This window comes from Martes martes (genome assembly GCF_963455335.1).
Source record: "Martes martes genome assembly, chromosome: 4".
Taxonomy (NCBI): domain Eukaryota; kingdom Metazoa; phylum Chordata; class Mammalia; order Carnivora; family Mustelidae; genus Martes; species Martes martes.
The window spans coordinates 20,267,343-20,293,320 of NC_137891.1; the positions used below are offsets into that span (position 1 = coordinate 20,267,343).

Genomic DNA, 25,978 nt, shown 5'->3' on the forward strand with positions numbered 1-25,978 from the left:
ACATATGAATACAGAAAGTAAAAGGCCTCCCATGAAATGTCACCCTAAGTGATATATTAGAGGCAAGGAGGAGAGGACTTGGTGACTTGACATTGGTAGCATCTTGAAGCTTCTTGAGTTTTCTGAAAGCTTCACAAACTCCTTCCTTCATTCCCCATGCCTAAGGGGAGAAAAATTGATAAGGCTAAAACCAACACAAAGAATAATGGGGCCATATTAATAGCAAGGGGCAATTTAACAGGAAGATTATAGATAATAGTGTTTGGAAAAAATCCTCTCTCTCTCTCTTTCTCTTTTCAATTTCTAATGTTTCCCTTTCCGCAAATCAGAATTAAAACTTAGAGCCCTGGGATGCAGTTGTGGGCCTATAGAAAGAGGCCATGGCAAATGCTTGGTAGACCTCATTGAAGGCCATGGTGAATCAGAAGCCTGGAAGTTGTCTGTGTGATTCCATATGGTCTGGAATGGGTCAAAGACCAGAAGTTTCTCAAATAGAGGTTTGGGGTTGAAGTCCTTTTATGTCTGTGAAAACAGAAGGACCTTTCAAGTGTGACTATAGCCATGGTGAGTGACCAGTCAAAGAATAGAGGATCTTGGCTTCAAAGACAGATAATATCTCTGCATTCCTAACAGAAGGCCTTCTCATATGTCTGGCTTTGAGCAAGGTCAAGTTAGCCTAATCATCACCAACCAACTGTCCAATTATCCACCAGGCTAAATAGACAGTGGTTTCAGGGTCTAGGGAGAGGCAGCAGAGCGAATGGCAAGAGAACATTTCATTTGACACATAGACAACCACATCCTGCACAACTAGTAATTCAAACTCTCTCTGTGGATCCATGTAACTTGGTGAGCTATTGGCTCGATCATATACTGTGTATGAAAATGTTCAGAATCATCAAAGAAGATTGTGGCAATGGGGATTCCAAATCCCAGCTCAGCGTTTTCTACTTGTCTTGAGTCAGAATGAATTTGGCGTAATTAGAAAGAAAAGGATGTATAAAAATAACTGCAATGACAGTCACAGAGAAGTAAATGGGTAGCATGAACAGAGTTACTTTTTCTTCTTGACAAACTCACAGACAAAGTACATGGTAAGATGGCACTCTGTGTCATTCCATCTGCCTGAACTCAGCATTTCCACACAGTCCTCATGACCGTAGGGGTCACTGGGCTCCCCCTCTCTCCAGTTGCTGTAGTTCTGCAGGGGAGTGTTGTCTGTGAACACATACTGTCCCTCCTTCTCAAGGTCATTCACCCCGATGAACACCCGGAAAAAGCCACTCTTGGCCACATAGTCAGCGATGAGTGTGTTGGCAGCTTCGTCCTTTGGCATGGCCAGCATCCCACCCCGGATCCGGCAGTGGGTCAGGGATTCCCTATAGTTCTTCTCTTCCTGCACGATGTAGTAGAATTTCTCCTCAGTTTCCCTAATCCCTGCTATGACTTTGCAGAGAGGAAAAGATGAGCATGATTAGGCATCTCAAAAGAAGAAAAGGCAAGTATATAATATTGCTGGATTTAACTTCACTTATTTGATGTTCAACAATTATTTTGCAAGCCCCTAGTATGAGGTAGGCACTGGTTAAATATTTTTATCACCTTTGTAGTTATCAAATGGAGAACGAAGTCCTGCCATTTGTCTTCCCTGTCCCTCCTCCTTAACTCCTCACACAATTGTGAAGAGGAGACTATTTTAACAAAGGTTTGTTATATGCTATATGTCTTGCCACACAACTCCTCTCAGACTCTCTTCCCGCCCTACTTTATGCTTTGCCATACTTAGCATCCCAAGAGCAAGCCCTTCCCTCTTCCATTTCCATGACTTCTTTCATGCCTAAAAAGTCTTCTCACTGCTTTACCTGGAAAACTCCTACTTGTCATTTAGATCCCAGTGGAAGTATTTTCTCCCATAAGAGCCTTCCCAATGTCTCTGGACAGGCACGGGGCTCTTGTGTACACTCTCCCATGTTTCCTTAGCTCCCTCCTCTTCCTCTTTTGCATCACTCAACACATTCTAATCTAATTGTTGGTCTGCATGCCTCACATACTAAACTATGAATGTCTTGAGGAAAAAGGACCATGTCATTACAACTCTGTAGCCTCAGAGCCCGCAAAAGTGCTTTGGATGTAAATGCTTATTGAACAGACATAGGAATAATATAGAAATCTGTCCCCTTTGGGTTGAATTCCTGGGCTATGAACATGTACATAGACTGAGTTTGTCCATGTTCACTCCATATACACGAAGTACTGAGCTACTGAAAAATCTTCAGAACAGAACTGAGGACCCAGAGCTCAGTCATCCTGAGCTCATAATATGTTAAATGTGTTTTATGTTTTGAGGGGATCTACATATATTTCTTTGGGTCTAAAAATCAAAATTTACCAAGAAATCTGTGACCACGCCAATAAGTGTCAAAAACTACTGCTCTCTGTGGAACCTCTAGGGTCTGCTTTTCTTCATGAGAATCCGAGTCATGTCAGAGACAGTGTCTCAGTACTAATTATAACCAGAGTTACAATGAAGAGTATTACAAGATGAAGAACGCAAAATGACACATGTGTGTTTCTAAGAATGTACAACAAACATAGCTGGGTTATAATAAATAAAAGTACAACAAAAGAAGACCAATTTCAACTGCAACTACAATAGATTCCTCATTCATCCTGTCTCAGAAGAGAGCACATAGCCCACCTGAAGGGCTTCACTGCTAACTACAATGGGGAAATAGGAGGGGGTAACAAAAATGGCTAATGCGGGAAGTTGCACAATTCAGAGAAACACAATGTACTGTTGCGGTGTTTTGAGGCTAGAGCCATCAGTGAAACCAGTATTCGAATCCCTGATCTGTTAATTAGCTCTGTATCTATAGGCAAGGTAATTTCTCTAAGCTTCAGGGTAATTGTGATACACGCACACTAGGTATTATTTCAAGTACTCAAGAAAATAGCTATTGTTTTCACTATTACTTCTTTTTTCTGAGATGCTAGTTCTCTTTGACAATTCCTGTCCCTTTCTCTTCTTAAGGCATTTCTTGCCAAACTCTACCCTTTTCTCCATTCCCCTCTCTCCAGAAAGTATCTTTTTCTACTCATAGGCAATGCAATACGTGTGAATATATGTAGGTAGTGGTTCTAGAGTGTCCTGGAGTCTGAGCAGATCATCAGCATTTTGAGGGACGTGTACAGGGGTGATGGTATCTCAGTAGGCCTTTGCCTGACCCTAGGTATTTCCCACTACGAATACTGGAATTGTAATGTCAGAAAAGATCAAACTGGTAGATGGCACAAGGAGAAAGAGGATATACTCACCATTCTTGACAAACTTCATAGATGTCTTGAGGCGAGCGACACTAATATCCAGTTGTCCAACAACTTTCCGGTACCTTCCACAGTCACAGACAGTGCCTTTTAAATGACAAAAACTGTGAATTCATGTTGGATCACATATAGATCAGTTGGAAAGGGCAATTGCTCAATCTTTACTATCTCTTCCTAGCCTGGCCATATCTTTGTGTGAATGGCTATACTTTTAGTCTTTTACTTAAAACAAGACTTCCACATTTCATTGTCTTCAGGAATTTATAAAATATCTTCTTAAGTATTTTGGATGAGTTAAAAACACAGCTCTAAACCAGATTTGTAAAGAGAAGAATAAATACGGCCAGCCCCTGCACACATACTCTGAACCGTTGGCATTTTTGTCGAACACAGAATACACCTGTCCAATCTCAAAATAAAATCTTTACAGTTTTCTTAAAACAAATTTCTAGTCAGTCTTCTCTTCTCCTAACTGTTTTGCTCACTGGCTCACACAACTCTCCCAAGACAGAGAAAACTTTCATGATGAAACCAAATGTTAATTCTGATTATCCATTTCAAATACAGCTTGAATGATCCTTGAATGTTTCAAGGACTAAGCTGAAGTCTTGTGAATAGATTCAACTTCTAATTTCAAGAGCCAGTTGTCCCATTTGTGGATTAACTCTGATTTTAATTTCTGCCATTCATTCCCTCTTTGCTCATTTACCTTTTCAACTACCTGCTGATATTGTGACAGAGAAAGAAGTGTACGGAAAATGATGTGAAATTCAAATGATTCCCTTTTTCCATTTAATGGCTGCTTCATGTAATCAGTCCCTTTTGCTTTCTTCTTTGGCAGTTGAAAAGCAAAAAGAATTTTATTAGCCAAAGGGGGGAAAAATCTGTGGCTTTATTTATTCACATTCACAGTTAAATATACGGAATTTAAAACAGTTCTTAGAATTAGTCTTCACTATACCTCTGTGATCTCCCCCAGAGAAGGGGAGATCTACTTTCTTTCCCTGCACGTAGCACTGGAAATAAAACTCTTTCAGGACTCAGGGAGACTCTCCCTGACCACTGAAGGCGTGTTCTGTATCCATGGGGTCTTTCCGGATCGGGCCAGTTTGCTGCGGGCAAACTGCTGGCCCCTGTTTGGTTGAGATGCTGGTGGAATGTAGGGCATTCTGGTGTAGTCCTGCTGTTGAGACAATGGTGGATTTTCCTCTGCCTAGGACAGTGAGGGCTGCTTCCTAATGTGCTGGGTTTGCTTCCTCCCACTAAGCATGACTAGGATGGAATGTGCCATCATTCCCTACCCCAGGGCTTGGAAAGTCACCAGCAGATAGAGAGGAAAGTTCCCTTCTTTTCTTCCCTCTAGTCCAAGTAAAATAATGTTAAGCATTGAGAGGACTATTGTTTTTTCATAAAAATGTATTTATTTTTAAAGATGAATTACATTTGGAATGATGCTAGAAATTTAAGAGAAAAATGAACATGTCATACCTGCTTTGCCTTTTCCTCCTGGTATCCCAGGCAAACCTTTTTCCCCTTTGTCACCTGAATAAAAACAATAGCCGTGAAAAGAACAATTAACTAAAATGGTGGAATCATTTCTGGTAGACAATAGCTTATATGCCTAAAAACATAAGAAAGAGTTTTTAAATTTTATTTGCAATATCTCCAATTAATATTCCTTGGTTTTATATAAATAATTTGATTCTGAGTTGGCTGCACAGGTACAATTAGTCAAACAAGTCTTAATTTATTTAGATGGAATGTAGAATTCAGATGGGGGGGCAAAGAAATATTTAAATTTGTGTCACCTGTCCTACTAACATGGCCTTCTGAGAAAGGCTAATATAATTCTCTGCCTGTTTTTAACTTTCAAAGTACCATTGTTTTGTATATCTGAATTAATTGATTAGCACGTTGCAGTGCCTGTGTATTTATTGTCCCCCTAAGTTCTTCCATATGGCTTTACCCTTATATTTTCAAAAACATATATTGTGCCTTTTCAATTTAATTCAAATATTTACTATTTATTACTTACTCTATGCAAGATAAAAAGGCTTGGTACTTTGAGAGAATATAAAAAGAGACAAGATTAAACTGACTTGAAGGGATTTACACTTTTTGAAAAGATGTGATGCATGCAAATATCTGTAATATAAAGTTGAGTCAAATATTTTATGCTGAAATATCAACCTTGATAATTTTCCCTTCTGCTCTTCTTTGTATGTGGCCATTTTCTTATTCAGTCAGAGGCATCCACCAAATAATTCTCAGAGAATCAGGATTATTAAAGCAGAGAGAAAAAAATGTTGATTTTTTTTTTCAACTTCAAAATAAGCCCTTGAAGCCTACATCAGACACAATAATTGAAAGCAAAAGCTTTTGATTTCCAAGAGGAAATGTTTGGCTGAAGTTCTTGAGAATCAAAAGAGAAGACCCTGATGGAAGTAAAATAGAGTTTATGCTTCAATGGTGAGCTGGAAAAAGAAAAAGAGAGAATTTGGGAGGAAAGAATATAAGATGAAGGTCATCCAGGCTAGAAGAATATGGGGGCTTGGTTACCACTGTAGGAGTTTGGTGAAACCAGGGAATTAGTTACATGCAATATGAGGGGGCAGTATGAGGGGAAACAGAGTCAGGACTGAGGTTCTGCCTAAACCTATCCTTCACCAGCAAAAGGGAAAAAAACAGGAGCCACTCTAAAACTTATAAGGTAGCCCTTGTTGCCTGCTCGTTACCCATTCTTTTCATTACTGTCTGCTGAGTGCTTTTCATTAAGAGTCCTATACATATTGACTGTTGATCTTCCAGGAAAGCCTGCTTGCCAGGGCACCAAGAATTTGCCAAGCCTTATCCAAATTGACCCAAGTCAATTTGACTGTAAAGACACTTCTCTTTACAGTGATGGTGGATATTCATGAGCTCCCCAAACAGGAGAGGTCCTTGAAATCCAGAATGCAATTTAAACATGTAGGAGGGGGTGCCTGGGTGGCTCAGTGGGTTAAGCCTCTGCCTTTGGCTCGGATCATGGTCCCAGGGTCCTGGGATGGAGCCCCGCATTGGGTTTTCTGCTCAGCAGGGAGCCTGCTTCCTCCTCTCTCTCTTTCTTTGCCTGCCTCTCAGCCTACTTGTGATCTCTAACTGTCAAATAAATAAATAAAATCTTTAAAAAAATAAAAATTAAAAAAAAAATAAACATGTAGGAGGAAGCCTCAGAACTGGCACTTGAATGAAATAAGACAATGGTGAAATCCATGACAGTAGAGTGTAGCAAATATTTTAAGAGAGACATTGAACAGAGATAATAGACTCTGGGAGAGAGGTAGATGACATAGTGCTTCTGCTGGAAGGATGAAGGAAGGTTCTCCTGGGAAGACAGCACTGGAGCTCAATTCTGAAAAATTTCAGCAGATGAAAATGGGAGCAAGGTAGGGGACAATGCACAACAGAGGTACAGGTGGAAAAAAGCGTGGAAATATGCCATGCATCCTGATGAGGAAGACTGATCTACTCACACCTTAGTTGTGTGCTGCAAATTTCTCAATTTCTCTTATATGTAATTTGTTAAAGATAAAAATAGATTTTGAGAATATATTAATGGAAGAAAGGGATATACGTTTCCTAAGTACTGTTCCAGATACTTCATAGATATTATCATATTATTTATAGATATTATTAAATTAAATCCTATGAATTAGGTATTATTGTTATCTTTACTCTGCAATGGAAAGAATGGAGGATCAAAGAGACAACATAACTTCTATGTTCAAGGACATCTAGCAATTCAATGGCAGTGCTGGTATTGAAACCCAACCATTTCTGGCTCCCCAGTTCATGGTGTTTCCCAAATGAGTGAACCAATGATTTAATGAATGAAAGCAAAGTATTCAAAAATATCTTCTCAGTAGTTGAGAGGAACGCCAAGTCCTTGTCACTACCAGAAACAATATGGACTTAAAGATCATATATATATATATGATCTTATTTATATATATTTTTATATATATATTAATATTTTATGAATACAGTTTAATATTTTATCTTTTGAAAATAGTGTGTTTTCTTTAAACGTGGATCCCCTTCAGTTCAATGTGGGCCGAAAGTTGATTCTAATCCTGCTATGATCTTAGTTCTGGGCTAAACACAATAGTGGACATCAAAAAAGCCTAACGGGAGTATTTCTTTTATAAAAATAATGGTGGTTTTCAGGAAAACAAAGCCCACATCAGAGACCAAGGAAATGGGACACTATCACTCTTACCTACCACAGAGTGAAGTAAAGAAAGTGCCTGCCAGTTATTTGGCAAAAATGGCCGTGGATCAGAGTAGAGAAGACGTTCACTGAAGCAAGAGCCTTCAGCTGGATCGTAATAGTGTGGAGAACAGATTTTTGAATTGGCAAATGGCTTTTTTGTCTGACAAGGTGTAAGCACTGTGACTACTTTCCAGTTTTTTTTTTTAAGATTTTATTTATTTATTTGACATACAGAGATCACAAGCAGGCAGAGAGGCAGGCAGAGAGAGAGAGGAGGAAGCAGGCTTCCTGTTGAGCAGAAAGCCAGATGCAGGACTCGATACCAGGACCCTGAGAACGTGACCTGAGCCGAAGGCAGAAGCTTAATCCGCTGAGCCACCCAGGCGCCCTACTTTTCAGTATTTTCACATGAATTTCATTCCTTTTTTAACAGATGATAAAGTCAAAGCACTGTGGTAGAGGGAACAACCATGGCAATCCAAAAAACCATGGCTTGAGTCCTGGTTCTGCCACTTACTAGCTAAATGTGGACGGGTTACACAACTTCTTTAAATCTCTGTTTCTTCATTTTTTCAGTGGAAATAATGGTACTTAGAATCAGAATATTGTCAAGGAGGATAAATTAGATCATGTCATCTTCTCTTGGTATTAACTCTGTGCTTGAGTCATAGAGAATGTTTAACCAATGTTTGCTTCTGCCACACACTTAGCCAGAAAGCATGCCACATACTTAGCTGGTTCATGGAGGAGGTGAGCTGATAGTGCCTATTTCCCAAAAATGAATTCTGGTTTAAAGCCATACATGAAAACTTATTTTGGCCCATGAGTGGGAACATGTCAGTAATAACTGTCTAAAGGCTGAAGTATTAGAGGTTGTATTTAAACAAACAAACAAACAAAAAAATAATGCTTCCACTATAAAAGGATTATTGACCTTAAGTAAAAACATTTATTTTGCTCTGAGATTGAATTTGCCTGTACTAAATCATTCTCTCTTATTCCTAAAACGGAATATTGACATCCAGAAAGCTACCTTGTCCATGCAAGTGACAACATTAAGGTCAGCCCAGAAAGTTGAGATTAATCTGAGTCAGTGAAAAATTTAGAAGGGCTACTGACAAAACAAGGACGATAAATTTCAAAGTTCAGATTAAAAATGAAATTAATCCAGGTGAGCCAGAGCACTAACCCTCAATTTTTTTGAAATTCCAGGACACGTTCATAAATTTTGATGACATATCTCTGGAGGAGAAAGAAATCTTAGTGAATGGTGGAAATTGGTGTTAAGGGACAGTAGTACTTACAGAAATAAAGGGTAGAAATAGAGCCACATCATAGAAAATACTGTATTTTATAATTCACTCTTTTGTTCTTAAAGCAATAAACATTTAGAATGTTTCCACTGTATATTAGGCATTAGAATAAAATGATTAAAAAGTAGGATCCCCACATAGGGCTCATATTTATTTAAGCAAAAAGATCCAATAAATCTTTCATTCATTTCTTCCTCTAGAAGTTCACAGTCTATAGGGGGAGAAAGACAAGCTAATAAGCCATGACAATGAGTAAAAATGATAGAGGTGTGCAAATAAGGAATTGGCTTGAAGAAGACACGGTTCGTTAACCCTATCATTTCCAGGCTGTTACTTTTTCAACATTTGTGGAAGTTTATCCACTGTGAGGCTCAGAAAATCATCCTGAACTCTACTTTTCCTGTCTCTATTATCTACCACCATCCCAAGACACCTTGTCTTATTCAATGAAAGGTTTAAGACTTCACTCAACATCATGAGCTACCAACTCTCTTAGCTGGAGCCTCATCGGTATTTGACACGTCTAAATCTAGACAAGTGTACCGTCTAGAATAACTCACTGAAAAATGAACTTCTTGAATTCTGGACGTGTTCACGAGAATGACTCCTCCTCCCCCTCCACGTCTGCTCACCTCCAGGGCAATACTTGGGATCTCAACCACATGGCATATGGCTACTTCTCAGAAGTCCTAAAAGTCCAGCATCCCACTTTCTGGCTACATCTCCCCATCCCTTAACCAGTTGTTACATGAAGCTGTTACAGTCAGGGGCAGATCCGTGATGCATTTTATCTGAACTTACCCAATTTGAAGAGCCCTCTTTAAGAAAGATTATTCCAATTACAAATGGAAAAGTGGTATAAAAATGAATGCTTATAAGACAAGAAATAAAAATAAATCACTAAATTTTAAAAGCAGACACCACATTACAAAATTCACTAAGAATCGTAACATTTAAATTAATAAATTTGTGCCTCTATAATTCTTTTTTCGTACTTATGGGCTGCATATGTTTGGCTGCATTCATGAATATGCAATTGACCTAGCACTAGTTATTGATAAGTACATCATTTCCCTTTGCAAAGTAACATCAACTTTGCATAAACCAAATTTAAGAGTCTTCCTGCATGTTCCATTCCCTTTCGTTGGTGTTTTTATCTATCTCTGCATAAATTAACACTATCTTAATGACTGTAGCTTTAAAACAAATGTTTAAATTCAGCCTTCCAGGTTTGTTTTTCTTTTTTTTACGGTTGTCTTTGGGTATTCTTGGTTCCTTTCATTTCCATGTACGTTTCGAATTGGCTTATTAAATTCTAAGAGAACTATTCCTGTGATGTTGATTGAGACAACATTGATCTACACATAAATTGGGGGGTCGTCTTAACCATATTGATCATCTTAACCATAATGAGCCTTTCAATCTATGAATGTCATTTTACCTTCATTTTCTTAAACGTTCTTTAAATTCTCTCATTATCATTACGTCATGTTTGTTGTAGAAGGCTTAAACACCTTCTTTATTAGCTTTATTCCTAGAACCTTAATAATTTTGATGCCGTAATAGATGGCATCTTTTTAATTTCATTTATGATGGTTCTGATATTTAGAAACAAAATTGATCTTTGTATGGCTGAACTATAAAAATCTGAATACAAGTAGTCAATCTGTAGATTCATTTGTATTTTCTGGATATGCACTCACATCGTCTGTAGACAATGATTCTTTTATTTCTTTGTTTCCACTTATTGTGATTCTTACCTCCTGTTCTTGCAATTTAGAACTTCTGCTATGATGTTGGTGAAAACTGGTGATGAGGGCTGTGCTCATCTCATTCCCAACCTCAGGAGAGAAGTGGTCAAGATTTCATCATTGAGTATGATATTTAATAGTTCCTGGTGTTGTTGATATTCCCTTTCATATTAAATATGGTACCCTCTATGTCTAGCTTGCTAATATGTTTTGAAACATGAAAGGGTGTATGTTTAATTAAATGTTTTTCAGAATTTCTGGAGTCCTAACTGAAAATGTTTATTGTTGAAGTGAAAAACAGTAGCATTTTCCCAGGTCATTCTTCTTTGGCAGGCCTTGAATATCAGTTCAGTTTGAGCAAATTTCTGTTTGAGCTTCTCAGTCTCATACCGCTGCCTTGATTATAAGTTGGTGAATGACTTGAAAGGAATAATAGTACAGAATGCATAGTTCACCTGGTGTGGTTCTCGTCTCCTCCAGATCAGGCCCCTAAAGTCCTATTCAATTTGGTAGCTCCCCTGTGCCTTCAAATTTGTATCTTCTGTTTTTTTGTTTTGTCTTGCCCTTTTTTTTTTTTTTTTTTTTTGGACTCAGGTAGTCATTCATAGCAGAAGGATTAATGCAAGTGAATTTCTCATAACTTATGCACAGAAATCTGAATTTTGTTTTATTAATGGTGTAAGAAATTTCTTTCACCTTTACAACTTAGCATTGATGATTTATGTAAATTAGGAATATTGTCAAATTTGAGAATACCTCTCTAAGGTCTTTTCCATATATGAGCTGTTGGATTTAGCTAGCTCTGATCCTGTACATTTCAAACATTGTTTCTTTTCCACAACTCACATATTTCTTGTGCTAGATGCCCCCAAGACACATTCCTGTGATGATCTGATCTCTGCCCCTGCACTTTTTCACCATGACTTTGGATAGATCTGCACAGTAAGTGGTAAGAGTATTCTTGGAAGCTAGTCCTAGACTGAAATTATTAGCAGTGACTATACATGGAAGTAACTGCAAACGATGTAAGCCTGTCCCATGAAGTCCAAACTAAATGCTTTCCCCACTCAAGTTCCTCCTGGTGATCTCCCAAAATATCTGTGTCCACTCCCATAACCAGGTGATACAAAGAGAAGTCTGACATAGGGAAGCTGGAACAGAAGGAGACAGTAATGTTAAGCTGTGTGTTCTCAATGAGGACTATATCAGCTCAAGGATATAAAAGTCGGTTCTAGGGGGTGAAAAATCTTACTCTGTTTTATACATGAAGCAAAAATATACACACAATGCACAATAGATATATAGTCCATGGGTGATATTAAAATTTTATAGGGGAGGACAATTAGAGAAAAAAAGTGTCTAAAAAGGTTGGTTAAGGAGGAAATAGGTTTTTGGTTTTTTTTTTTTTAATGTTGAGAGATATTCTTTTAACTAGTTGAGGATTAAATGCCTTACTTTACAAACTCTGCCAAGACATATGGCCATGTGCATTGATAAGGCTCCATTTAGGGTCGTAGGAAGAACCCAAGTAAGTGCCAGGCTCTGAAACCAAAGCTTCATTAGCTTCATGGTAAAACCACCCAAAATCCATATTACAGAAAGAGTCATCATTATGAGGAGTCCATCTAGCACATCCCCAGCTGGGAGAATTTCAATCACAGGTGAACACACAGCGCCGGCCATTGAATCAGTAATAGGTATAGCAAATTCTTTACAGTGATGCTACACTCTGTCCCTGCCCTCAAATGCAGGCAGAAGGAAAATTCTCAAAGGTATGAGTTGGAAAAGGACAGGGGGAGAGGAGATACTAAGCTACGGGACGAGGAGAGGAACCACAGCGTCAGCTTACCCTGCACCAATCCGCCTGCCCAAGAACACACCACACGTGACTAGGAGGCACACAACTGATCAAGTAGTTGCTCAGGCCTATGTGGAAGGAAGGCTTCAGGGTACCCATCAAGGCTGCAGAATTCTGTTACCTATGGCACTGAGTTTCCTCAGTTCTGTACGTTTGCACAAGTATCTTTTGCCACCCCTCAAAGGCCTTTCCTCCCATTTCCATAAACGTGTCACTGTTCTTCAAGACCTCGCTGAGGTCTTTATATCAATCCAGGCTTACTCTCCCACATGGTTCCTATAGTAGTTATATAGTTACCCCGTATTCTAATTCTTTCTGAGGAAGTCCCGTATCCTAGCTTCCTAAATAGTCTATGAGCTCCTTTGGTTTTGTACCTTCAAACTAAGTGGAGAAACGCCAGTATGGACTGCTGACCGTCAGGGGCCGCTGGAACCTGCTATCATTGTGAGGGTTCATGGGAAGACGAGATGAAGGAGTGTTTCCATATTAAAGAGGAGGCCACCTCTGTTTTATAACAGGAAAGCAGTAATTTTGTGTAGGATTGGGACAGGACAGAATACAAGAGTATGAATATATATATTTAGAGTTTCTAATCTGTTACTAAATCCCAGATGCAGAATCATTATTATTTCACTCAGTTAAAGAAGAAAATTACACTGGGATGCCAGAGCGGCTCAGTCAGTGGAGTGTATGGCTCTAGATTTCAACTCAGGTCATGGTCTCAGGGTCATGAGATCGAGCGCCAGGTTGGGCTCCGTGCTCAGCGGGGTATCTGCTTGAGACTCTTTCTCTCCCTCTGCCCCTCCTTCCTGCTCTCTCTTTCTCTCTCTCTCAAATAAGTAAAATCTTTAAAAGGAAAGAAGGAAGGAAGGAAGAAAGGAAGAAGGGGGAAGGGAGGAAGAAAGAAGGAAAGAAAGAAAGGAAGGAAGAAAGAAAGAGGAAGGAAGGAAAGAGAGAGAGAGAGACAGGGAGAGAGGGAGATGGAAGGAAATTTCTACTGTCCTTTGCTACCTTGAGTTTTTTTTTATTTTTTTTTTTAATTTCTTTTTGGTGTACCAGAATTCATTGTTTATGCACCACACCCAGTGCCCCATGCAATACGTGCCCTCCTTAATACCCAACACCAGGCTCACCCAACCTGCCACCCACCGCCTCTTCAAAACCCTCAGATTGTTTTTCAGAGTCCACAGTCTTTCATGGTTCATCTCCCCCTCCAATTTCCCCCAACTCCCTTCTCCTCTCCATCTCCCCTTGTCCTCCATGTTATTTCTTATGCTCCAGAAATAAGTGAAACCATATGATAATTGACTCGCTACCTTAAGTTTTAATAATTGTTTTCTACCACTGAACATGCTTCATGGTCATGATACCCATTTTAGTTATATCAAGGATTACAACCAGCAGATTCTAGGACATAGTTCGATACAGTCAGTACCAAAACTTTACATTTGATTTTGTCCCTGAATTTCTGTTTAATCTTGTTCAAGGTCTTTATTTATTTTTTTAGACACATTGTTTATGTATGAAAGGAACAGCTAAGATACGAAGAAAGAGAAAAACTCCTATTTTAAAGGAAAGAAAAAGGATCATTTTCATGATACAGAACCTTTCAGAATATATCAAGGTATGCGTGATTTGCTTCAAATTGCCACTGGAGAAAAGGAAAATGCAGCTTACCCTTCTTCCCAATGGGCCCAGTCTTGCCAATGTTGCCCTGGTCTCCTGCATCACCCAGCTCCCCTTTAATTCCTGAAAAGCAAAGCATGTCATTTTTTTTTTTAAAGATTTTATTTATTTATTTGACAGACAGAGATCACAAGTAGGCAGAGAGGCAGGCAGAGAGAGGAAGGGAAGCAGGCTCCCTGCTGAGCAGAGAGCCCGATGCGGGGTTCAATCCCAGGACCCTGGGATCATGACCTGAGCCGAAGGCAGAGGCTTAACCCACGGAGCCACCCAGGCGCCCCAAAGCAGGTCATCTTTATAACCTAAGGTTTTATGTTCCCTTTGAAGATGTGGCTAATGCATGATATTCCCTTGAAGGAAATACCAAAAAGTACATTCTTCTATCTGTGGCATGTGACATATATCCTGCGCTTCCTTATCTCCTTTAATCACATTATAGTGTACGTACTAAAACTAAATGTGGGTAAGTATGAAAATCCTGGGCCTAGGGATATTGAAATGCTTACCAACACAATGTTTCTAAAAGGTCCACAGCAGAGAATGTTTAATCTAAAGGTCAAATAAGGAGCTGAGTGGAAGAATTCTTTCATTTTATTCTAATTCTGTTCCCCTATAGATCTATTTTGGCTTCATTCTGGGAGTCTGTTTCCTCCCTAAAATTTGACTATCTTAGCCACTTTTTAAAAGAGGGAACGTGTCATAAAACCTAGTGATCAAAGGGACTTCCGATATTGTCCCACCAAGTTTTTATAAAATATACATATAATCGGGGATCACTGAGATCCTCCAAAATTGTTATCAATTTTGGTTTTTTCTATGATGACCTAAAAAACATTTACTGGTTATAAAGCTGTATCTCTGTGATAATAATTTTGCAACTGATTATATATAATTATAGAATATTGTACATATTTATTGAATAAGAAGAGTTTAAATCAGCAGTTTTCAGATCGAGGTCACAAAGACCTGTGAGTCTTTTTTTTTCTCTTTGACGTACTAAAGATTTTGAAATCAGTGGTCTAGGGCTACCACCTTGTAGTAGTTGGCAGGAAATATGTCCAGTGCTTGGAAGACACACACTTAAACATCACAACAGCCTTTGTGTCATTCCCATCTTTGCTCTGCCCCTCCCACGCCCTGCCATTTGCTGACAGATTTTGGAAATAGGTGAATAAGTCAAGGGATCAGACAACTTCTTTCTGTTCCTTCTTATCGTTGTCTTTACACTCTAGGTGAGCCAAAATGAGTTGCTTAGCAGTGGCTTCTGAGAAGAGACACAGCTATCAACCCAGCCATGTTTCTAAAACTCACCGTCTCTTAGATGTCTCTGGAGACTGCTACTGCCTAGAGTTCCTGGAGTGTCCCACTCCTGCCCACCCTAAGGAGGCAGCTTGAGAAATGAATCGAGTCTTGGGGACAACGTCGTAGGAGCTCTTTGGTGGCAAGTAAATTCATGTCTGAAATACATTTCATTCACCTTTGGAGCAGAGAGTGTTACGAAAGCTGCGAATTTCCAGGGCAAGGCCAGGAGAGGAAAGCAATTTTAATACTAGAGCATCAGATTCATGTCATTGCACTTACCTTTTGGCCCCATGCGTCCCACTTTGCCATGTTTCCCCTCCTCTCCTGGATCTCCCTTTTCACCATCATCTCCTTTTGAAATGGAAAATGAAAGAGTGGAGCAGCTCAAATAATATCACAGCACATCCTCCCCGGGATATGGTGGTAAACATGGTTGGAATCCATTCCTCAGCCCAGCGCTTGCCTTATAACTCCGATGTGCCTATGTGTATACAGGCTCTCATGGACTGGACACTCAGGGAAAGAGAGGACACTCCCAGTATCTTTTGTTGTTCACTTTTCTCCACATTGTTGGGGGAGGTCATTGAGATGATGTGACTGCCCATTGATCTGTGAACTAGACCTGGGCAATCAATCAAAAGCTCTTCCCCCCATTCCCTCTCTTGAAACATACGAGCTGTCCACCATTCCCATAGTAGGAGCCATTTCAAGGATGCAGCCTTGAGAGAGTGAAGAGTTGTTGAGACATCCGGCTGGTATATGTAACCGAACACTGATAAGCTCTATATGAACTTTTGAGACTCTGGCAGGCAGGTGTGCAGACCTTGTCCTACCACCACTGAAGACAAGCCTCATCTGTAACTTCCCTTGCTTATTAACACTACCACCCACCAATCTGGATTGGTCTGCCTCTTCCCTTGTCTCCCCTTGCCCTCGTTGTATGAGGTGGGGGTGGGGGGCAGTTTCAAAGTTTCTGCAAGAAATTCCCAATTTTCAAACCTACTAACTTAATGTCTAAAGACATACCTTTGTTGGTGATCTCCTGAGAACTTTGTTTGGTTTGACAAATCTTCTTTTTTTTAAAAAAATTTTTTTTTAAAGATTTTATTTATTTATTTGACAGAGAGACAGATCACAAGTAGGCAGAGAGGCAGGCAGAGAGAGGAGGAAGCAGGCTCCCCGCTGAGCAGAGAGCCCGATGCAGGGCTCGATCCCAGGACCCTGGGATCATGACCTGAGCCGAAGGCAGAGGCTTTAACCCACTGAGCCACCCAGGCGCCCCTTCTTTTTTTTTAACTGAAGTGTAGTTGACAATATTACATTAGTTTCAGGTGTGCCACATACTGATCTGACAAGTCTATTGATTGTGTAACCACCATCTGACATCATACAACGCTATTACAATAGCATGGACTATATTCCCTATGCTATGTCTTTCATCTCTGTGATTTATTCATTTCATAACTTTAAGTCTGTACCTCCTAATCCCCTTCACCTATTTTGCCCATCTCCCTACCTCCCTCCCCTCTGGCAACCACCTGCAAGTTCTCTGTATTTATAGGTCTGTTTCTACTTTTTGTTTATTTGTTCATTTGTTTTGTTTATTAGATTCTACATACAAGCAAAATCATATGGTATTTGTCTTTGTCTGACTTATTTTATTTAACATAAGACACTCTAGGTCCATCCATGTTTTTGCAAGTGGTGAGATCTCATTCTTTTTTATGGCTATACCACATGTATTGTGTGTATACATGTATATCCATATACATTATATGTGTGTATACATATACACACACATATATAAATATATATATAAAACATATATATATAAATCTGGTATGACAAATCTTTATTTTTGCTGGAGAATTTGGCCAGTTCTGGAAGCAGGAACATGTATAAACATGTATATTGATGTGTGATACATATATAAAGAATATAAATATATATTTATATATAATTATCTAAATACATAAAAATATATAAATGATCATTTATCTTTTGTAAATTACTACTCTCTGACTGCATGCTTGAGAGCCCCCAAATTGCAGGCATAAACCAGGAAGATACGAACAGAAGACAGCTAAGAATGGGGAGGCAAAGCAGTTCTGTGTGAGCAGTGACTGTCTTGGTCATAGATGGGTCTAGCCCTAGCACCTGTCCAGTCAAGAACTAAATGAGTGCCTTAACGGAAGTGTCCTGGGGGCACCTGGGTGACTCAGCCGTTAAGCATCCAACTCTTGATTTCGGCTTAGGTCAAGATCTCAGGGTCATAGGATTAAGTCCTGAGTTGGGCTCTGTGCTCAGTGGGGAGTCTGCTTAGGATTCTATCTCTCTCCCTCTCTCCCTGACCCCCCTTCCCCCCCCCTTACATGCTCTCTCTAAAATAAATAAATCTTACAAAAGAAAAAAAAAAAGGAAAGAGAAATGTCCTGGACTGTAAATCAGGAGCCCTGGATTTTCACATCATGTCAGTCACTGATGGACTGAGCAAACCTTCAAAAGCCAGTGATTGAGCTTATTGGCTTTGAAGTAGGACAGATATGGCCTTTCTCAGCTTGACCACTCGTTATCTGGGGAAAGTTGGGTATGTGACATCCCTTTCTGAGTCTCATTTTCCCCTCCTGCAAATTGAACTAATAACACCTACCAAAGGAGGGCCCTTGTAAGAGGTTTAATAAGATAAAATGCATACGAGATATGGAACATAATTGTGCCATCGTAGCCCTTGCTATTCTTTACTTTTCCTCATCCTTAATGTGGATTCATACCTGCCCTCCCTACCTCACTCAGTTGTTTTAGGATCAACAAAGTAAGTATGTGAATGTGCTTTGAAACTAAAGAGCACAACACACACAACATTATGACCAGCTATCTGCATATTCACACACAATCTCAAGACAGGAAGGAGTCCGTCCGTCACCAGTGGAAAGAAGTAGAAAGGAGACTTCTAAAGGCAAAGTGAAGCGCCTTGCATGAGACAGTTTGGGCAACGTGGAACATGGAGATGTCATTCATTCATCCAGAAAAGAAACATAATCAGCCATTCTCTATTTTTTTCTGAGAGCAGAATGTTAATATCTGAATGAAAGCATTGGCCAAGTATGGAAGAGTTCAATCTCCAGTCATGAGATTGGTCAAGCATTAAAACACTTCCCATGTGGGGCTCTAAAGTCTCCTGAAGGCTTTCGAAAAAGAACACACAGATGACTTGTGTGATCAGACCAGAGGGGTGAAGTGGTTGGATTAAGTGGCATTTCTTTAGATTAAGTTAGTAGCAAATGTTTATGAAGTAATTACAATGTGTGCCAACGCTGTTAATTCTAGAAGGTGGAAACTATTATTGTGCCATTTTATGAGTGGAAAAACAGACTCAATGAGATTGTTTGCCTATTATCATAGAGCTTGCGGGTGGTAGAGCCAGGATTCAACATGTGTTATCTCTGTGCCTCCAGATCCCTACCAATAAACAATTGTCCCTTCCAGTGTAGGACTCTGTGACCCTTAGCAGATTTTGGAGTTTAGATATTTGACATTGTGCCAAATTTTTCAGGGGGGAAAAGGGGAGATCCAGAAAAAAATGACTGTCTTTATTTCTTTTTTAAAAAGAAAAATGATGGTGGCTCAGTCATTGGGCATCTGCCTTGGGCTCAGGTCATGATTCCAGGGTCCTGGGGTTGAGCCCCACATCAGGCTCCCTGCTCAGTGGGGAGCCTGCTTCTCCCTCTCCCTTTGCTGTTCCCCCTGCTTGTACTTTCTCTCTCATCTCTCTCTGTCAAATAAATATATAAAATCTTAAAAAAAAAAAAAAAAAGAAAGAAAAATGTTGAGGCAGAAAAAAAAAACCAGCCTAGTATCTCAATGACTTAATTCACAGGGAATGTATCCTTGAAGTAGTTTGGTGTCACTGAGACCTGGCTTTGCCACTCACTAGCAGAGGGAACTTGGGAAGTCCTTGACCTTTTCTAAGTTTTAATTTACTCATTCGTAGAATGAACAAAATACCCTCTTCTTCAGAGGGTTTTTAGGAACGGTAAAATTAGAAAAATATTTTCCTTTAAGGAGCCATCTCTAACACTTTTAGGCTGGCCTAAATTCTCCATTTAATTACCTTCATTGTTGAAAATAAGGAAATTTATACTGGGTGAGCCCATTTTTCTGTGCTGTTCCTTATACTCATCTGTGACCTGCGGGATGGCTGGGGTCATGAGTGATTTATTCTAGCATCCCCATCATCTGACACAGTGTTTGTCTCTAATGCTTAATAAATACAGTTGAACGGAATATATCTTGTGAGCCATAAAACATTTTACAAATGCAATGGTAGTGTTTACAGAATACTAAGTGCCAAAGGGGTTCCTAGTCCTTGATAAGCATCCAATCATCTGGTCTCTACGACAGCCTTTGAGATGCATATTATTCTTAGCTCTGCTTTACAGATGAGGAAATGGGTCAAAAAAAGGTGAAGTAACTTCTCAGGGTCGCCTAGCTTGCAAGTAACAAAGCCAGGATTCAAACCAGGGCATTTGCCTTCAAAGCCCATGCTCTGAACAAACTCCACAATAGGGAACAAATTCATTTCTGGGTCTGGGATTGCTCTTCTGTAGGATGGGACCAAAGATGCACGGTCTGCTCACTAAAGGGCAAGATCAAACGCAGGCATGTATGGGAAGCACTGTGTGAATCATGAAACCACACAAATGTGAACTACTGGTGCCATGATGATTTCTCCTCTGCCCGCCACCCCTTCCTATGAGCTTTCCCCATTCATTTTCAAGCCAGTATCTAAGGGAAAGCAGCTAGATGAGTGACTTAGTCATCTACTGCTCCCTGGTGGCTCCTGATGGAGACCTGGGAGGGTGAAAATGGGATTATTCTTCTGGTCTCTGTGCTTGCTTCCTAGCCTGGTGGTGAGCAGGCTGCTGGCAGAGATGAGGTAAACAACTTGTACCCTTGCCTTCAGCTTGTATCCTGGGATCATTTGATCTTTGGGACTTGCTTTAATGAGAACAGAAGAGAGGTATAAAAGCAAGCTATGGAAAGGATCCCCCACATGGCTCACAGTTGTCTGCTTTCATCCTCTTGGCAATATTTCATTGGATTCGTTGTGCAATTTAGCCTTTCTTTTTTTCTTTTTAAAAATAGCTACTTACATTTTAAAATTGAATGAAAAGCTATCCATTGAAATGAACTAATTTCAATTTTTACAAAAATGATTTGTTCTCTCCCCACCCACCCCTGCCACCCGCTTGCTGGGATAATCTCTCCAGCAGAATTCCAGCAGAGCACACAGTTGACCAATTTTTCTCAGGTAAAGCCCCCCCCCCCCACAACAAGCAAAAAGTCTTTTAAAATTAAATCCTACTTTGAAATGAAATAGCTTAACCTAGGTCAGTACCCCCTGCTCAAAGGAAGCAATTATTAAAAATTAGTGAATTGGTTTTGGAAATGCTAAAGAAAATGCGCCAGAATCTGTACTTTTCCCACTGCCAAAATAATCTTATGGACTAGGAGAAAGTTGTTAGCGATTTTTTTCCTGATCAGCCTTAGAACTGAGTGGGGTAAGTGGTATGGTGTGATTTGTTAATGGGGCCAGGACTCTTCCCTAAAATAAATCCTTCCCATCTCTAGCTACCCCTTCTTGCCGACTTCATTATCACTCCTGGAAAGCTCTCTAGTCATATCAGTTATTCCCTGGACATCTCATACATTCCAGGCGTATCACTATGGTGGTAAAATGGACTATCTCCCAGTGCTTTGACTTCCTCGATCACAACCTCATCCTTTCACTGAAATAGTCAGCCTTCCTCAGGACCTACTATGTTGGCTTTCTCTCCATTCACTTACTTTATCAGTCCCTCTGTGCCTTTCCCTAACTCCCTACGTATCCTGAATTCCTTCAACTCAGTCATTCCCCCATAGCTCCCCCTAAGGCAAAAGGAGAGCCTTCCTTTGGTAAAGAGGGCTCTGGAACAAGTTAGGTCATTTTTCTGAGTCTCCATTTCGCCCATTAAATGGAAAAAAAATAATCATGACTTCATAGGATTATTGTGGCCTCATGGGGACGATGCATGAAAAGTGCTCTGCACAGTGCCTGGTGCTTGGCGAAGTTATCTGCTCTTCTTTTACTGAGAACAGAAGGGAGGTATAAGAATGATTATCGTCATCATCATCACCAGAAATGACATCTCTTCTAAACCTTCCTTTCTATTCACTACCACAATCCTTATCCTACAATCATCGCTTACTTTTGTCCTTGACTGTGTATACTAAGTAAATTTTCACACAATTAAAGATAAATAGAAATTAATACATACCTATTACTGAGACTTGGCAATTAACATGTTGCTATTGCTTCATCTATGTATTTTTACCGATTTTTTAAAAAAGTAAATTACAGACATCATGGCACAGCTTCCTTAAATACTTCAGCAAATCTCAAAAAGCTAAGAACATCCTCCTATGTACACATAATATCATTATGTCAATCTTCAGTTCAACTTGGCCACAGGGCTTTGCTAAGGTCACCTTTATAGAGTTCTGTGACCTCGATCATCTTGAGCCCAAACTACTGCGCCGTATATAAATGATAAAGAAGAGATGAGTGCTTAGAAAGAGGAACAGACATTCAGAGGAGTAAACCTGGGTTCTAGGAAAACAAGGCATGACAAAAATTCCATTTTCTCTTCTGGAAGGACTACTCATAAATCAAGAAACTGCCAAGACCACAGTGGCTGGAAGAAGACACAGGTCCGCTGGTCATTCACTGAAGACTGTGGTTCCTGCGAAGCTGGGGTGACCTATCAGTGGAATCCATGGGCTTCCGTCTTACAGATCCTGAATTCAATCCCTCATTATATCCCTTTCCAGCTTTGCGAACTTGGGTGTGGCATTAACCTTTCAAAATTTCTGTTTTATCTGTAAATGGAAGGAATTAGAGTACCTGCCTGTTTAGTCTCCCAAATGGAGGGCTGTCTGCTTACTCTGAGACACATGGGTACTTTGATTCATTGTGATAGCTTTGTGGTGGAAATTGCTGGTAGAGGAAGAAATCAATAAAAAGGTTTCTTAATTCCTTTTTCCCCCTGTCAAACATGTTGCCAGGAATGATTAGCGTTACCTAGACTCCTGCTGCCCATTCCCCAAAGGTGGGATTTTTCCAAAGGCCTTATACCCTAGAACTGGTGCCAGCCACTTGGTTAACAGGCGCCATCAGGAGAAGGCGACCTGTAATTAAAACCAGGCCCTGCAATCACGGCTCCCTGACCCCCTAAGAGAGCAGTGGTCATAAACTGCGGAGAGATTATGGGCCCGTGGTGACATTTCATCATGGCTCTTCTTTCCTCTTTTGAGACAATGAGGGGTTTTTCTTCATATTTCTTTTAATGAAAGCATAAAAAATGAGCAAGCGTGGTTTCTAAAAGAAGAATGATTTGTAGATATTACTTCCATCTTCATTACCATGAGGCAACTGATCTGTGGTCAAGGGAGACCCAGACCTTGGCTAACCTGGCTTAACAACTAGAACAAACAACATAATAGTACACATTATGCTCTATGAATAGAAAAAAAAAAATCTTTCTATGACAGTAGGGCAGGGGTCCTCTAAGAGATTTTCTGAGGCTCTTCCCCAGTACTCCCTCACCCTGTTATGATGAGAGTGCATGAAATGAGACCCTCCTTATAAAACAATTAACACCTTTTCTAATAATTTTAAAGCACTTGAAAAATGTTTATTTTGGTCCTGCAGCAGGGATATGGTTACAGAAGAAGCAAGTTCATGTCAGTCCATAGGAAACTGCCTGCCTCTAAGGAGAAAAGCTGTCCAAGGGAGACTCTTATGAGGAAGAAAGCTGCTCTCAACCAAGATGCAGTTTGCCAAGGGTTTCAGCCTTTGGAACCACAGGTCTTTGGAAGCTTGGTGCAATGGGCAGAACAGGAGTTTTATGGTCTGTCATGGGCTGGGTTGTGTCCTCACCCCCCAAATTCATATGTTGAAGCCCTACTCTCAGGACTTCATCATGTAACTGTATTTAGACAGAAGGCCTTTAAAGAGGAGATTAAGTTAAATTCTGGCTGTTGGGACAATCCTAATCCAATCTGACTGGTGTCCTTATGAGAGGAGGAAATTTGGACACACCAAAGGATGCAAGGGATGAATGCACGAATCCCTGAAAAGGCCATGTGAGGACACAGTGAGAAGGCAGCCATGTGCAAGCCAAGGAGAGAGGGCTTAGCGAAAAGAGACCAAGTGGTGACTCCTTGACCTTGGACTTGCAGCTTCCAGAACTGCAAGACAATGACTTCCTGTTGTTGAAGCCACCCAGTTTGTGGTATTTTGTTATGGCAGCTCCAGCAAACTCATTCATTGTCACAGAGACCTGGGCTCAAATCCCACATCTCCACTTATCAGCTCTTTAATATTATACTAAATAAGTACTCTCTCTGCTTCGGCTTCCTAAACTAGAAAACCGAGGTAGTTACCCTTTTCTTACAGGGTTGCTTGAAGATTCAATGATATTCTTGATGGCAGAGCTCGCAGAGGAAACCTGTGCAACGAGGGGGCCCTTATCCATCCACTAAATATTAAGTGTAGAGTGGGAACCTACAGGTTTTACCTTCCTGGTATCCTCCATCTGTGCTTCTGTTAACAGCCCCACACATTTCCATAGGAAACCACACTTGTTTATTCTCAATCCATGTGGTTTGAACTCAACCCACAGTGATTGGCTCAGCAGTGGGCACATGACCGGTAAGAGCCAGGGAGTCTCCATTTGTAGATAAGCCTCTCCAATAACTCAAGCAGTTACACCTTTCAAAAATGGTGGCTTGCTCTTTCTGCAGGAGTAGCAGAGAGGACAGAAGATTATTGAAGTGTCAGAATCTATCTTACCACCATGAAGGGTGAAGCTTCTTTAAAATGAAGTCATTATGGAGAAAAGCAGAACCAAGGTACGAAGACTGAGTCCTGAGCCCCTGACCCCAGACCGGATGTAGCGCAGCTTGACTCCCTCCTTGTTATGGAGACTACACAGTCCCCTTCTCTCCTCTGTTCGCTTGTTTGACTAACCAGTTTAGGCTTGGTTTGTATTTGGTTTCTTTCACCTGCACACACGTTTCCTTACTAGTATAATTAGTAGACACAGATCAAGAAAATAAGAGCCTTCCTCTGAGGAGATGGAAACCCCGAGAGAGGACGGGCACGGAAGCATAAGGACTATTGTGATAAGTGCTGGGAGAGCAGCTGTTGGGGGAGCATAAAGGAGGAAACACCTGCCCCTACCTGCTCACACCTGAAATGCTTCCCTAGTCTTTCTCAGGAAGAAGTAAATGGGATCCCTTGCATTGGGCTCCACCAGAATAAGTTTATATCTTCAGGTAAGTGAAAAAGAAAATAAGCTGTAATACAAATTTGTCATTGGATGAGGATAGGCTGGTACTAAAACGTTCTCATCCATACAAGTTCGTGTGGATTTGTATCTTCTGTCCAAACCATGCATCCCTATGGGTTTGGCTCACATTTGCCCTCCTTTCCCCAGGAGTCTGCTCAGTGCAGACTGTCCTGCTGCCATCTCCCTCTTCAACCATCAGGATTAGTCTCATTCGCTGAAGAGGAACAGCCCTTGTACTTCATAGCATCCCCTCCAGCTCCCCCATCCCCCCCCCACCCCTGTCAGATGATGGGACAGGTCAGGGAGGAGACACTATTTCCTGTGTATCCCCAGCACTTGGCACGGCCACTCAGATGCAACAGGTACTTCCTCAATGAAGGTTTTCAAAAGCAAAGGAATAACACCCTTAAAGTGAAGATTGATAACTGTGAACTTACAACAGTGAAATAAATTAGTCATTGATTAAGATGTTATTCTCACAAACGGCTGATTAATGAATGGACCTGAGCCGGCCAAGAGAGGTGTGAAGGCTCTTAACCTAGGAGGGCAGCCAGCCTGTCTCTGCTCTGCCCTCCATCCCACGCTTTTGTTTCCTCCTTGCCCGTGTCTCCCAATACATTACTGGGACACTTGCTCATGTCTCCCAGTGTCACCGCCATGGTCTCATCTCCCAGGCTCAGACCCCAGATCGGTTTTGGCTGTTCCTCCTTCTGAACTCCCACCCTGATTCTTACTTTTTCTCACATCCATCCTTTCTCTTTCCTCTCATCCCTGCTGCCACTATTCTACCTCCCCCTGTCCTCATACTCTAACCCCCTTCCTTGCAGGTGGTCCCTAAATGGTCTTCATGAAGTTTTACTCACTGGTGACTCCAAGTGCCTAGAATAGTGTCTGTTAAGTGAATAATTATTGAAATACTGGTTTCCTTAGATCTGAGCTTCACTTTTTCGAGCTGTCTTGAAGATGGTTCTTTATAAAATCACATTTTCATTACAAAACATTTCAGCAGTTCTTCTGTGTTTATAGGCCAAGTCCAAACTGGTTAGTCTAGCGTTTGGATTTTCAGAGACTGACATCACTGCAACTTTCTGGTGTTATTTTCT

At 40.5% G+C, this 25,978-nt stretch overlaps 1 protein-coding gene across 1 annotated transcript in view; it reads right to left on the reverse strand.

The window, feature by feature from the left end:
- Positions 1–990: 990 nt before the first annotated feature.
- Positions 991–25,978, reverse strand: part of COLEC10 (collectin subfamily member 10) — a gene marked incomplete at its 5' end in the record, with an annotated part of 36,439 nt that continues 11,451 nt past the window's right edge. The window contains 5 exons of the mRNA XM_080802814.1: positions 991–1,446; positions 3,316–3,411; positions 4,813–4,866; positions 14,176–14,247; positions 15,763–15,834. Coding sequence (XP_080658940.1) covers positions 1,055–1,446; positions 3,316–3,411; positions 4,813–4,866; positions 14,176–14,247; positions 15,763–15,834 — 686 coding nt within the window. The 3' untranslated portion in view covers positions 991–1,054. The remainder of the gene's footprint in view (positions 1,447–3,315; positions 3,412–4,812; positions 4,867–14,175; positions 14,248–15,762; positions 15,835–25,978) is intronic.